At 46.9% G+C, this 15,956-nt stretch overlaps 1 protein-coding gene across 1 annotated transcript in view; it reads left to right on the top strand.

Annotated features, from left to right (window-relative positions):
• Nucleotides 1–15,412, top strand: part of LOC137346098 (butyrophilin subfamily 3 member A1-like) — an 84,256-nt gene extending 68,844 nt beyond the window's left edge. The window contains exon 6 of the mRNA XM_068009394.1: nucleotides 14,564–15,412. Within this exon, the coding sequence (XP_067865495.1) occupies nucleotides 14,564–15,117 (554 nt within the window). The 3' untranslated portion in view covers nucleotides 15,118–15,412. The remainder of the gene's footprint in view (nucleotides 1–14,563) is intronic.
• Nucleotides 15,413–15,956: the final 544 nt, after the last annotated feature.

Here is a 15,956-nt window from a genome sequence, read left to right as displayed (position 1 = left end):
GATGAGAGCTACATGGATAGTACGTTTATAGATGTGGTCACCTCACAGCTTAAGTGTATACAGGGAAAGAGGGAATAGGTGACCACAAGGCAGTCAAAAAGAATCAGGCAGGTTGTGCAAGAGACCCCTGAGTGCATCTCACTCTTCAACAGGTATTCAGTTCTGATTACTGAAGAAAGTGATGCTTCACCTAGGGAGAGCAGCCAGAGCCAGGTTCATGGGGGTGGGGGGGGGGGGGGCGGGTGGTGGGGCTGTGGCTGCAGACGTGAATTCAGGATGGTGTGTTGCCTCCCTGGTGCCAGGGTCAAGGATGTCACTGAGCGGCTGCAGAGCATCCTGAAGGGTGAACAGCCAGCAGTCATGGTCCACATCGGAACCAATGACATAGGTAGAAAGAGGGACGTGGTCTTGCAGTCAGAATTTAGGGAGCTAGGCAAGAAATTAGCAAGCAGGACCTCAAAAGTAGTAATCTCTGGATTAATCCCAGTGCCACGTGCAAGTCAGTATAGAAATAGAAGGATAAGACAGATGAATGTGTGGCTGGAAAGATGGTGCAGGAGGGAGGGCTTCAGCTGGGACATTGGGACCGGCTCTGGGGGAGATGGGGGCTGTACAGGCCTGACAGGTTGCACCTGAACAGAGCCGGGACTGAGTTCCTTGCAGGACGTTTTACTAGTGCTGTTGGGGAGGGTTTAAACTCGTTTGGCAGGGGGATGGGGACCTGAGGATAAACTCAGCTGGAACAAAATCAGAAATGAAAATGGACATCGGAAAATTAATGCATGAGTCCGGAAGACAGAGGAAACGAGGGTTAGAAAATTTAAAGAAGAGTTTGGCAGTGCTCGAGGGTATCTATTTCAATGCAAAGAGTAGAGCAAATAAAGCAGATGAGCTGAGGGCACAGATAGACACGTGGCAGTATGATATCACAGCTATTACAGAAACATGGCTTAAGGAGGGACAGGAATGGCAGCTCAACGTTCCTGGTTACAGGGTTTTCAGATGCGATAGTGGGGGATAAGAAAGGAGGGGGAGTGGAAGCTGTGAGAAGGGATTATATGTTGGAAGGTTCATCAAATGAGGCCATATGGATTGAGCTAAGCAACAAAAAAGGGGCAATCACACTGCAGGGAGTGTACTATAGACCCCCAAACAGTCAGAGGGAGATAGAAGAGCAGAGATGTAGGCAAATCTCTGAGAAGTGCAAGAATAGGGCAGTAATAGTAGGGGTTTTTAATGACCCCAATATTAACTGGGATAGTTTTATTGTAAAAGGAATTGAGGGAACAGAATTCTTGAGGTGCATTCAGGAGAACTTTTTTGCCCAGTATGTTGCAAGTCCAACAATAAAGGGTGCAAAGACGCCCTTTGGTCTGCTCAAAACTTGTTGGTCTTCCAGCGCAAAGAGTTGCCCACGACCAAATGGTGCAGACTGGCACATTCCAAGGTCCAGGACTACATGCTGAGGGACACACTAAAGCTTGGGGCAGCTGCAGCAAAGGCTCAATGGGGAAAGACCACTGTGTAAGGTCCCCCCACCAAGCTGAACTGAGGGGCTGGATCCAGGGAAAACCCCTCGGGCTGTACCCAGAAAATATTTGTTTGCTGCAAAATGTACATGGCAGGTAAAATGAAATGGAAGGGTTGTGAGGCAACTCACTCTTGTATTGAAGGAAACTGATCTCTTTTGCACTCTTTGTATTGTGGACTTGGTGCTGTTTTGAACTGTTTTGTAATGTATTTTTTTTTACAGTTTTTTATGAATAAAGCATATTTTGGAAATAAAAAAAAGTTTTAGGTGTAGTCTTCGGAAATGAAGATGGGCAGGTGGAAGGAGTGGCAGTGGGAGAGTATTTTGGTGGTAGTGATCATAATTCAGTCAGTTTTAACATAGTTATGGAGAAGGACAGAGATAGAACAGGAATCAGAGTTCTCAATTGGGGCACGGCCAAGTTTACTAAACTGAGGAGTGATTTAGCAAAAGTGGACTAGAAACATCTACTTGAAGCAAAATCAATGTCAGAACAGTGGGAGACATTCAAAGGGGAGATTCAAGCAGTTCAGGGTAAACATGTTCCCACAAAGAAAAAGGGTGATGCGGCCAAATCTAGAGCCCCATGGATGTCAAGGAGCTACAGGGGAAGATAAGGCAGAAAAGGAAAGCTTATGTCCGACACCGAGAACTCAATACTACAGAAAGCCGAGAAGAGTATAGAAAGTGGAGGGGTGAAATCAAAAAGGAAATTAGGAAAGCAAAGAGAGAGCATAAAAGAATATTGGCAAGCAAAATCAAGGTGAACCCAAAGATGTTTTATCAATACATTAAGAGTAAGAGGATAACTAAGGAGAAAGTAGGGCCCATTAAAGACCAAAAAGGTAACCAATGTGTAGGAGAGGAAGATATTGGTATGGTTCTTAATGAATACTTTACGTCTGTCTTCACAAAAGAGGGGGACGATGCAGATATTGTAATTAAGGAGGAAGAGTGTGAAATATTGGATGTGATAAACATAGGGAGAGTGGAAGTATTAATGGGATTAGCATCCTTGAAAGTTGATAAATCTCCAGGGCCAGATGAAATGTATCCTAGGCTGTTAAAAGAAGCAAGAGAGGAAATAGCAGAAGGTCTGACCATCATTTTCCAATCCTCACTGGATACAGGTGTGATGCTGGAGGATTGGAGAATTGCTAACATTGTACCTCTGTTTAAAAAGGGAGCGAAGGATAGACCGAATAATTACAGGCCAGTCAGTCTAACCTCAGTAGTGGGACAATTATTGGAATCTATTCTGAGAGACAGGATAAGCTGTCACTTAGAAAGGCACAGGTTAATCAAGGATAGCCAGCACGGATTTGTTAAGGGATGATCTTGTTTGACCAACTTGATCGAATTTGTTGAAGAAGTAACAAGGAAGATAGATGAGGGTCGTGCAGTTGATGTGGTCTACATGGGTTTTAGCAAAGCATTTGACAAGGTCCCACATGGCAGACTGGTTAAAAAATAAAATATCATGGGATCCAGAGAAATGCAGCAAGGTGGATACAAAAGTGACTCAGTGGCAGGAAACAAAGGGTAATTGTTGACGGCTGTTTTAGTGACTGGAGGGCTGTTTCCAGTGGCATTCCGCAGGGCTCAGTACTGGGTCCCCTGCTTTTTGTGGTATATATTAACGATTTGGACATAAATGTAGGGGGCATGATGAAGAAGTTTGCGGATGACACAAAGATTGGCCGTGTGGTAGGTAGCGAGGAGGATAGCTGTAGGCTACAGAAAGATATTGATGGTCTGGTCAGATGGGCAGAAAAGTGGCAAATGGAATTCAATTTGGAGAAGTGTGAGTTGATGCATTTGGGGAGGTCAAACAAGGCAAAGGAATACATGATTAATGAGAAAACACTGAGAAGCATAGAGGAAGTGAGGGACTTTGGGGTGAATGTCCACAGATCCCTGAAGGTAGCAGGACAGGTCGATAAGATGGTTAAGAAGGCATAAGAAATCCTTTCCTTTATTAACCGAGGTACATAACACAAGAGCCGGGAGGTTCTGCTGGAACTGTATAACTCATTGATTAGGCCACAACTTGAGTACTGTGTGCAGTTCTGAACACCTCATTACAGAAATGAGGGTACAGAGGAGATTTATGAGGATGTTGTCAGGACTGGAGAAATGCAGCTATGAGGAAAGATTGGATAGGCTGGGGTTGTTCTCCTTGGAACAGAGAAGGCTGAGGGGAAATCTGATTGAAATGTACAACATTTTGAGGGGCCTGGATAGAGTGGAGGTGAAGGGTCTATTCACCTTAGCAGAGAGGTCAGTGATGAGGGGGCATAGATTTAAAGTGATTGGTAGAAAAGTTAGAGGGGAGATGAGGAAAAACCTTTTCACCCAGAGGGTGATGATAGTCTGGAACTTACTGCCTGAAAGGATAGTTGAGGCAGAGACCCTCAACTGATTCAAAAGGAGTCTGGATATGCACCTCAAGTGCTGTAAGCTGCAGGGCTACGGACCAAATGCTGGAAGGTGGGGTGAGGATAGGTGGACCATTTTTCGGCCAGCACAGACATGATGGGCCAAGTGGCCTCTTTCTGTGCCTTAAACCTGCTATGATTTCTGTGGGAATGCATTACAGGAATCCAAAGGTATTCCAGTCACATCACCTCTCTCAAATATTTCTGAAGATGGGGAATCCAATCTCCAATACCCACCGAAAACAGAAGTAACACTGTCGGCAAAAGGGAATATTACTTGTCTGTGAAGTTCTGAGTTCCTGATCTGGAAAGGACATTGTCTCTCCCTTGTAACTGAGGAAGTTGGAACACTCAGTAACAGCTATCACAGCTCAGTGTTGATCACCTTTAAAATACACAATGCAGCAGATGACTTCTGTTAAAAGTATTTATTCCCCCTCATCTAAGTCATTGATATAAATTGTTAAATGGCCTCAACTTTTTAGAATTGACATCAATGACTCAGATGAGGGGAGCGATGGCATGGTAGCTAAATTTACAGATGACCCAAAGATAGGTTGGAAAGTCTGTTGTGAAGAGGCCATGAGGTTGCAGACCGATATAGATAGGTTGAGTGAGTGGGCAAAAATCTGACAGATGCATTATAATGTGGGAAAATGTGAAGTTGTTATCTTTAGCAGGAAGATTAAAAAAGCAGAGTATTACTTAAATGGAGAATGACTGCAGAATCCCGAGGTGCAGAGGGATCTAGGTGTTCTAGTGCATGAGTCACAAAAAGTTAGTATGAAGGTCTTTCTTCTTTCTTCTTTTGGGCCTCCTTATCTCGAGAGACAATGGATACGCGCCTGGAGGTGGTCAGTGGTTTGTGAAGCAGCGCCTGGAGTGGCTATAAAGGCCAATTCTGGAGTGACAGGCTCTTCCACAGGTGCTGCAGAGAAATTTGTTTGTTGGGGCTGTTGCACAGTTGGCTCTCCCCTTGCGCCTCTGTCTTTTTTCCTGCCAACTACTAAGTCTCTTCGACTCGCCACAATTTAGCCCTGTCTTTATGGCTGCCCGCCAGCTCTGGCGAATGCTGGCAACTGACTCCCACGACTTGTGATCAATGTCACACGATTTCATGTCACGTTTGCAGACGTCTTTATAACGGAGACATGGACGGCCGGTGGGTCTGATACCAGTGGCGAGCTCGCTGTACAATGTGTCTTTGGGGATCCTGCCATCTTCCATGCGGCTCACATGGCCAAGCCATCTCAAGCGCCGCTGACTCAGTAGTGTGTATAAGCTGGGGGTGTTGGCCGCTTCAAGGACTTCTGTGTTGGAGATATAGTCCTGCCACCTGATGCCAAGTATTCTCCGAAGGCAGCGAAGATGGAATGAATTGAGACGTCGCTCTTGGCTGGCATACGTTGTCCAGGCCTCGCTGCCGTAGAGCAAGGTACTGAGGACACAGGCCTGATACACTCGGACTTTTGTGTTCCGTGTCAGTGCGCCATTTTCCCACACTCTCTTGGCCAGTCTGGACATAGCAGTGGAAGCCTTACCCATGCGCTTGTTGATTTCTGCATCTGGAGACAGGTTACTGGTGATAGTTGAGCCTAGGTAGGTGAACTCTTGAACCACTTCCAGAGCGTGGTCGCCAATATTGATGGATGGAGCATTTCTGACATCCTGCCCCATGATGTTCGTTTTCTTGAGGCTGATGGTTAGGCCAAATTCATTGCAGGCAGACGCAAACCTGTCGATGAGACTCTGCAGGCATTCTTCAGTGTGAGATGTTAAAGCAGCATCGTCAGCAAAGAGGAGTTCTCTGATGAGGACTTTCCGTACTTTGGACTTCGCTCTTAGACGGGCAAGGTTGAACAACCTGCCCCCTGATCTTGTGTGGAGGAAAATTCCTTCTTCAGAGGATTTGAACGCATGTGAAAGCAGCAGGGAGAAGAAAATCCCAAAAAGTGTGGGTGCGAGAACACAGCCCTGTTTCACACCACTCAGGATAGGTACAGCATGAAGGTATGAAGGTACAGCAAGTAATAAAGAAGGCTAATGAAATGCTATCCTTTATTAGGAAAGGAATTGAAAATAAAAGTAAGGATGTTATGCTTCAGTTATACAGGGCATTGGTGTGACCACATCTCGAATGTGTGCAGTTTTGGTCTCCTTATTTAAGGAAGGATGTAAATGCATTGGAAGCAGTTCAGAGGAGGTTTACTAGATTGATACCTGGAATGAGCAGGTTGTCTTTTGAGGAAAGGCTGGACAGACTGGGCTTGTTTTCACTGGAGTTTAGAAAAGTGAGAGGAGACTTGATTGAAGTTTATAAGATCCTGAACGGTCTTGACAAGGTGGATATGGAAAGGATGTTTCCTCTTGTGGGTGAGTCCAGAACCAGAGGGCACTGCCGGAGAGTGTGGTGGAGGCAGATTCAAGCATGACTTTTAAAAGGGTATTGGATAATTATCTGAAGACAAAAAAAAAATCGCAGGGCTATGGGGAAAAGGCAGGACAGTGGGACTAGGTGAGTTGCTCTTGCAAAGGGCCGGCATGGACATGACAGGCCGAATGGCCTCCTTCTGTGCTGTAATCATGCTATGATTCTATGATTTTAGTCAGGCTGATTCAGGTTGGGCAGGCGACCCTTCATGATTTTGAACACCTTTATCCAATCTCCTCTCAACCTTCTCTTCTCTAAGGAGAAGACCCCCAGCTTCTCCAGTCTATCCACATAACTGAAGTCCCTCATCCCCAGAACCTTTCTCAGAAATCATTTCTGTACCCTCGCTCAAACCTTCACACACGAGCACAAGAAATAGGAACAGAAATAGACCATTCGGCCCATCGAGCCTGCTACTCCATTCAATACGATCATGGCTGATCTTGGGCTTCAATTCCACATTCCTACCCCATCCCCATATCCCTTGATTCCCTGTGAGACCAAAAATCTATCTATCCCAAACTTAAATGTATTCAATGATGGAGCATCCACAACCCTCTGGAATACAGAATTACAAAGATTCACAACCCTTTCAGTGCAGGAATTACTCCTCGTTTCAGTCCTGAATGATTGACCCCTTATCCTGAGACTGTGTCCCTGTGTTTTAGATACTCTGACCAGTGGGAATAATCTCTCAGCTTCTACCCTATCAAGCCCTTTCAGAATCTTGTTATGTCTCAATTAGATCACCTCTCATTCTTCTAAACTCCAGAGAATATAGACCCAATTTACTCAGCGTCTCATCATAGGACAACCCCCTCATCCCAGGGACCAATTTAGTAAATGTTCGCTGCACCACCTCCAGTGCAAGTATATCCTTTCTTAAATGTGGAGACTAAAACTACACACTGTATTCCAGGTTCGGTCTCACCAAAGCCCTGTACAATTTTAGTAAGACTTCTTTATTCCTGTACTCCAATCCCATTGCAATAAAGGCCAACATGCTATTTGCCTTCCTAACAGCCTGCTGCACCTACATGTTAACTTTGTGTGTTCCTTGTACGAGTACCCGCAAGTCTCTCTGAACATCAACACTTACCATTTTCACAACTTTTAAAAAATATTCTGCTTTTCTATTTTTATGACCAAAGTGAACAACTTCACACTTTCCTACATTTTACTCCATTTGCCATCTTGTTGCCCACTCACTTAACCTGTCTATATCTCTTTTCAGCCTCTCTACATCCTCCCCGCAGCTTACCTTTCCACCAAGCTTTGTATCATCAGCAAAATTAGATACATTACTCCCTGTCTCTTCATCCAAGTCATTAATATAGAGTGTAAATAGCTGAGGTCCCAGCACTGATCCTTGCAGCACCCCCGCTATTCACTGCCTGCAATTTGAAAATGTCCCATTTAAATCCACTCTCTGCTTCCTGTCTGTTAACCAATCCTCTATCCACACTAATATATTACCCCCAACATCAGGAGCCCTTATCTTGCCTATTAATCTTTTATGTGGCACTTTATCAAATATCTTTTGGAAGCCCATATACACATCAACTGCATTACCTTCATTAACCCTTTCTGTTACTCCAGTAAAAAAACTCAAATCAAGTTACTGAAACATGATAAACCTTTAACAAATCCATGCTGGTTTTCTTTAATCCACACTTGTCCAAGTGACGTTAATTTTGTCCCAGATTATCGTTTCTAAAAGCTTTCCCACCACCGAGGATAAACTCACTGTTCTGTAAATGCTGATTTTATCCTTACACTCTTTTTTAAACAAGGGTGTAACATTTGTAATTCTTCCATCCTCTGGAACCACCCCCTGTATTTAAGGAGGATTGGAAGATTGTGACCAGTACCTCCACAATTTCCACCTTCATTTCCCTCAGCATTCTCGGATACATCCCATCCAGTCCTGATGATTTATCAAAGTACAGTCAGCCTTTCTAGTACCTCAGTTTTAGTCATTTTTACCATCTAGTATGTCAACTACCTCCTCTTTCAGTATGACTTTGGCAACATTCTCTTCCTTGGTAAAGACAGATGCAAAGTGCTCATTTACCTTTCCCCCTCGTGGGAATATACCTCAACTGGACCCGAACCATCTCCTCTTTAAAAACAGCCCATTATTCCATTACAGTTTTACCTGCCAATCTTTGAATCTGTCCCGATTAAACTGGAATCATCCTCAACCCACTGAAATTTGTCCTCCTCCAATTCAGTATTTTCACTCTAGATTGCTCCTTGTCTTTTCCCATAGCTAATCTAAACCTTATGATAGAATGATCACTGTTCTTTAAATGTTCGCCCAGTGATACTTAATTCACCTCATTCCCCAGATCCAGATCTGGGAATGCTTCCTTCCTCGTCAAACCCAAAATGTACAGATCAGGAAAATTCTCCTGAACACACTTCGGAAACTCTTCCCCCCGCCTTCCCCCTGCTGTCTCTGCCCTTTACACTATTACTCTGGATACAAAATTGGCTGGCCCATAGAAGGCAGAGGGTGGTAGTAGATGGAAAGTATTCAGCCTGGAGCTCGGTGACCAGTGGTGTTCCACAAGGATCTGTTCTGGAACCTCTGCTCTTTGTGATTTTTATAAATGACTTGGATGAGGAAGTGGAAGGCTGGGTTAGCAAGTTTGCCGATGACACGAAGGTTGCTGGAGTTGTGGATAGTGTGGAAGGCTGTTGTAGGTTGCAACGGGACATTGACAGGATGCAGAGCTGGGCTGAGAAGTGGCAGATGGAGTTCAACCTGGAAAAGTGTGAAGTGATTCATTTTGGAAAGTCGAATTTGAATGCAGAATACAGGCTAAAAGACAGGATTCTTGGCAGTGTGGAGGAACAGAGGGATCTTGGGATCCATGTCCATAGATCGCTCAAAGTTGCCACCCAAGTTGATAGGGTTGTTAAGAAGGCGTATGGTGTGTTGGCTTTCATTAACAGGGGGATTGAGTTTAAGAGCCGCGAGGTTATGCTGCAGCTCTATAAAGCCCTGGTTAGACCACTCTTGGAATATTGTGTTCAGTTCTGGTCGTCTCATTATAGGAAGGATGTGGAAGCTTTAGAGAGGATGCAGAGGAGATTTACCAGGATGCTGCCTGGACTGGAGGGCATGTCCTACGAAGAAAGATTGAGGGAGCTAGGGCTTTTCTCATTGGAGTGAAGAAGGATGAGAGGTGACTTGATAGAGAGGTACAAGATGATGAGAGGCATAGATCGAGTGGATAGTCAGAGACTTTTTCCCAGGGTGGAAAGGGCTATCACCAGGCAGCCTAATTTTAAGGTGATTGGAGGAAGGTTTCGGGGAGATGTCAGAGGTAGGTTCTTTACACAGAGAATGGTGGGTGCGTGGAATGCGCTGCCAGCGGTGGTAATAGAAGCAGATACATTAGGGACATTTAAGCGGCTCTTGGATAGGTACATGGATAATAGTAGAATGAAGGGTAGGTAGTTAGTTTGATCTTAGAGTAGGTGAAAGGTTTGGCACAACATCGTGGGCCGAAGGGCCTGTACTGTGCTGTACTGTTCTATGTTCTAACATCGTATTCCCATGTGTCTGTCTGTGCCTGCAGCTCACTAACTTTATTATCATTCTTTGTACATTTACATACATTCACTGTAAACCTGAATTAGATCTTATTGTATTTCCTTAGTCTGACCCCACATACTAGCTCACAATTTCTTACTTTCGTGCTACCTGTCTCTCCCAATCCTTTGTGCACCTTGTTTCTCCTTTCTCATGCTACATCCTGGTTCCCATCCTCCTGCCAAATTATTTAAACCCTCTCCAACAGCACCAGCAAATTGCCCCACGAGGACATTGCTCCCTGCTCTGTGGTGGTGTAACCCATCCGGCCTGTACAGGTCCCAATGTCCCAGGAATCTGAAGCCCTCCCTCCTGCACCATCTCTCCAGCCACACATTCATTTACTATCCTCTTATTTCTATACTCACTGGTGTGTGGCAGCTGGACTAATACGGAGATTACTCCCTTTTCAGGTTGTGTTTATTCATCCCTTTCCAAGCTCCCTAAAGTCTACCTGCAGGACCTCATCCCTCTTTCTTTCTATGTTGCTGTAACTGTTATGGACCACGACCTCTGGCTGTTTACCCACATGCCTTAGAATGTTCTTCAGCCGTTCAGTGACATCCTGGACCCTGGCACCAGGGACGCAACCTCCCACCCCGGAATCAAACATCTGCAGAAACACCTGTCTGATCCTCTAACTATAGAATCCCCGATCACTATTGCATTCCCAATCTTCCTCTTCACCCCCACACAGCTGAGCCACCCATGGTGCCGTGGACTTGGCTCTGCCGGCACTCCCCAGTGGAACCATCACCCTTACCAATATTCAGAACAGAATACCGGTTTGAGGGCAAGAGATACTGAGGGGACTCCTACACTACCTGCCTGGTCCTCTTTGACTGGTGATCACCCATTCCCTATCTGCCTATTTACTCTTCAGCTGTGGGGTGACTGCCTCCAGAAATGTGTTATCCAAGTAGCTCTCAGCCTCATAGATGGAACGGAGTGACACAAGCTTTGAAACCTGACAACACTTCCTGCATATGTGGTTGTCCGGGACACGAGAAGCATTCTGGAGTTCCCACATGGAACAGGGTGTGCATTCCACGGGACTGAGGTATCCTACGATGCATCTGTTTATTAGATTAACTAAACTTACAGAAATAAACGAAAGACTTTGGTAACGAGCTGCTTCTACCCTTGAGCTGATGTCACTTTTTTACCTCACTCTCTGAAACACACGTCTCTCGGGGTTCGGGCTGCTCTGCTACTTCGCCCCAAAACTCTTTCAGATTCACTTTCCCGACCTCTAGGCCTTGTCAATTTGAGGCCTACTCCCAGGGCCTTGCTTTTTATCTTGTCCGGTCACTCTGCTGCTCCATCCGCCCACTCCTTCAGCTCCGTGCTCCTTACCTCCAGGCTCTGCGAGGGTGGAGGGCAGAGAAATTAAATGACAAAAGGGATGATAGTGCAAGGCAGAAGGAGATGGTAATGGGACAAGTAAAGAAACAAAAGATGGGTCGAGAGGAGATGAAAATGGGAACGAAAGAATCATCACCAACAGCTGTCATCCAAAAAAATAAAAAATGGGGCTGAGGTTATAATCTGAAATTGTTGAACTCAGTATTGAGTCTGTAAGGCTGTAAAATGTCTCATTGAGAGATGAGGTACAGTTCCTCAAGCTCACCGAGAACTTCACTGGAACAGTGTAGCTGTCCAAGGTCAGAGGACAGAGTGGGAGTGGTGCAGAGAATCAAAATGACGGATGGGGTCACATTTGCAGATTGAATGGAGGTGTTCACAGAATTGTCACATAACAGGAGGAGGCCATTCGGCCCATCATGTCTGGGCTGGCTCTCTGAAAGAGCAATTTACCTCATGCCACTCTTCCGCCTTCACCCTGACAATTCTCACACTTACAATTAGTTTTGTGTCATCTGAAAACTTGGAAATATTATATTTAATCCCCACAACCAAATCATTGATATAGATTGGGAAGAGCTGGAGCCGCAGCATTTCTTTTGGGCCTCCTTATCTCGAGAGACAATGGATACGCGCCTGGAGGTGGTCAGTGGTTTGTGAAGCAGCGCCTGGAGTGGCTATAAAGGCCAATTCTGGAGTGACAGGCTCTTCCACAGGTGCTGCAGAGAAATTTGTTTGTTGGGGCTGTTGCACAGTTGGCTCTCCCCTTGCGCCTCTGTCTTTTTTCCTGCCAACTACTAAGTCTCTTCGACTCGCCACAATTTAGCCCTGTCTTTATGGCTGCCCGCCAGCTCTGGCGAATGCTGGCAACTGACTCCCACGACTTGTGATCAATGTCACACGATTTCATGTCACGTTTGCAGACGTCTTTATAACGGAGACATGGACGGCCGGTGGGTCTGATACCAGTGGCGAGCTCGCTGTACAATGTGTCTTTGGGGATCCTGCCATCTTCCATGCGGCTCACATGGCCAAGCCATCTCAAGCGCCGCTGACTCAGTAGTGTGTATAAGCTGGGGGTGTTGGCCGCTTCAAGGACTTCTGTGTTGGAGATATAGTCCTGCCACCTGATGCCAAGTATTCTCCGAAGGCAGCGAAGATGGAATGAATTGAGACGTCGCTCTTGGCTGGCATACGTTGTCCAGGCCTCGCTGCCGTAGAGCAAGGTACTGAGGACACAGGCCTGATACACTCGGACTTTTGTGTTCCGTGTCAGTGCGCCATTTTCCCACACTCTCTTGGCCAGTCTGGACATAGCAGTGGAAGCCTTACCCATGCGCTTGTTGATTTCTGCATCTAGAGACAGGTTACTGGTGATAGTTGAGCCTAGGTAGGTGAACTCTTGAACCACTTCCAGAGCGTGGTCGCCAATATTGATGGATGGAGCATTTCTGACATCCTGCCCCATGATGTTCGTTTTCTTGAGGCTGATGGTTAGGCCAAATTCATTGCAGGCAGACGCAAACCTGTCGATGAGACTTTGCAGGCATTCTTCAGTGTGAGATGTTAAAGCAGCATCGTCAGCAAAGAGGAGTTCTCTGATGAGGACTTTCCGTACTTTGGACTTCGCTCTTAGACGGGCAAGGTTGAACAACCTGCCCCCTGATCTTGTGTGGAGGAAAATTCCTTCTTCAGAGGATTTGAACGCATGTGAAAGCAGCAGGGAGAAGAAAATCCCAAAAAGTGTGGGTGCGAGAACATTGATCCTAGTGGTACCCACTAGTTACAGCCTGGCAACCTGAAAATGACCATTTATACCGACTCTCTGTTTTCTGTCCATTAACCAGTTCTCAGTCCATGCCAGTATATTCCCCCCAATCCCATCTGATCTAATTGTATTTACTCACCTCTTGTGTGGGACCTTTTCAAAAGCTTTCTGAAAATCTAAATATATCACATCCACCGGTTCCCCCTGATCTATTCTGCGAGTTAAGTCCTCAAAAAACTCCAACAAGTTTGTTAAAAATCATTTCCCTTTCCCTTCCGCCCCCCCGAACCCCAGCGAGTCTCTACCTCCCCCCCCACCACCGAACCCCAGCGAGTCACGACACCCCCGAAACCTAGCAGGTCTCTACCCTCCCCCCCACCGAGACTCTACCCCCCCCACCGAACCCCAGTAAGTCTCTACACCCCCACCGAACCCCAGTGAGTCTCTGCACCCCCACCGAACCCCAGTGAGTCACAACCCCCCCCGAACACCAGTGAGTCTCTACCCCCCCCGAACACCAGTGTGTCTCTACCCCCCACCGAACCCCAGTGAGTCTCTTCCCCCCCGAACCCCAGTGAGTCTCTACCCCCCCACCGAACCCCAGTGAGTCTCTGCACCCCCACCGAACCCCAGTAAGTCACAACCCCCCCCGAACCCCAGTGAGTCTCTACCCCACCCGAACCCCAGCGAGTCTCTACCCCCCCACCGAACCCCAGTGAGTCTCTTCCCCCCCGAACCCCAGTGAGTCTCTTCCCCCCCGAACCCCAGTGAATCTCTTCCCCCCCGAACACCAGTGAGTCTCTACCCCCCACCGAACCCCAGTGAGTCTCTACACCCCCACCGAACCCCAGTGAGTCACAACCACCCCCCGAACCCCAGTGAGTCTCTACCCCCCCGAACCCCAGCGAGTCTCTACCCCGAACCCCAGTGAGTCTCTAACCCCCCCTGAACCCCAGCGAGTCTCTACCCCGAACCCCAGTGAGTCTCTACCCCCCCGAACCCCAGTGAGTCTCTACCCCCCGAACCCCAGTGAGTCTCTACCCCCCACTGAACCCCAGTGAGTCTCTCCCCCGATCCCCAGCGAGTCTCTCCCCCCCGATCCCCAGCGAGTCTCTCCCCGATCCCCAGCGAGTCTCTCCCCCATCCCCAGCGAGTCTCTCCCCCGATCCCCAGCGAGTCTCTCCCCCCGATCCCCAGCGAGTCTCTCCCCCGATCCCCAGCGAGTCTCTCCCCCCGATCCCCAACGAGTCTCTCCCCCGATCCCCAGCGAGTCTCTCCCCCCGATCCCCAGCGAGTCTCTCCCCCCGATCCCCAGCGAGTCTCTGCCCCCGATCCCCCCGATCCCCAGCGAGTCTCTCCCCCCGATCCCCAGCGAGTCTCTCCCCCGATCCCCAGTGAGTCTCTAATTCTCTGCTTTTTCTCCCAGTCTCTGTGACCCTGGATGTGGAAACAGCGAATCCGTATCTCGAGGTGTCTGAGGATCTGAAGAGTGTGAGAAACACCGGGACCTGGAGGAATCTCCCTGACACTGAGAAGAGGTTTACAGAGAGGTCCTGGCGCTGTCTCTGTGTGCTGGGATCAGAGGGATTCACATCGGGGAGACATTACTGGGAGGTGGAGGTGGTGAGGAATGATTGGTGGAGTCTGGGAGTAGCCGCAGAGTCTGTGAACAGGAAGGACTGGGTCGACTGGAGCCCAGAGACTGGATTCTGGACCATTCAGCAGATTGATGATCAATTTTATATAAATTCCTCTCCTCGATCCCATCTCCCTGACGATCAGATTCCCGGGAAGGTGGGAATTTATCTCAGTTATGAGTCCGGGACAGTTTCATTTTACGACGCGGACACCAAGTCCCATCTCCACACTTTCACTGGGAATAAATTCACGGAGAAACTTTATCCTTTCTTCTACACTTTGTATTTAAACAAATGGCTAAGAATCTGCTCCAAGGCCTCGGGCCTGTCGCATCATCAGTGACATCACAATGACCTGACCCCCAAGAGCAGAGGTCAGGGGTTGAGGGTCAGGGGTTGGGGGTTAACCCAGGTTGTCTCTAAATGTATCATTTAATTTCCAAATTATCCATTGTAAAATCACAATCAGACTGTAAATAAAACCAATACAAATATAAATGTCAGCAGATTAAAATAAACAGTAAATTAAATATCTTGTGTCTCTCCTTCCTTCATTCACTCCCTGCTTCAGTCAGTCAAACCACCCAGTCCCGTCCTCCATCTCTTCACCTGTTTCCCAGTCTGGAGCTGTGATTTCTTCTGTGTTTCCATTTCTTACTCTGCACCCACAACATGAAAGCCTGAGGGAGAAATCCAAATATTGAAGGAGGAAAATACTGCATTTCCATGGAGTCTGGGGATGTGATCATTGTAATATTTGAATTTTACATTAAAATCATCTTTTTCTGTTTCATTTTAAGCAGTTTTGTTTACGTTGGATTGTTGATTCTGAAAGGAATAAAGAACTGATATTAGTATTTTCAACCAGAACATCAATTCCATCCAACTCCCCACCTTATCACACACAGACACACTGGGAATGTAATCGGATGCTCAGACTGTTTGATATTTTAGTCACATTCTTCAGGGAAATGTGTGCAGCCGGTAACAACTCCATCCCAGCCCTTTCTCATCACTCCCCCATTCACATGTCTACACAATCTAACGGTGCCATTCGCTGGCACAAACAGTAATTCACCCTGCACTAGTTATTGAAAGTTGGTAAACCAGTCACCAGAATGGAGGAGGCTCATTATCACCAAAACATCTGGAAATAATAACAGAGCAACATCACCACCAGGT

This window comes from Heterodontus francisci, chromosome 29, assembly GCF_036365525.1.
Source record: "Heterodontus francisci isolate sHetFra1 chromosome 29, sHetFra1.hap1, whole genome shotgun sequence".
NCBI classification, from domain to species: Eukaryota; Metazoa; Chordata; class Chondrichthyes; order Heterodontiformes; family Heterodontidae; genus Heterodontus; species Heterodontus francisci.
The sequence above is the reverse complement of the archived record's forward strand: the minus strand, read 5'-3'. Positions and strand labels throughout refer to the sequence as shown.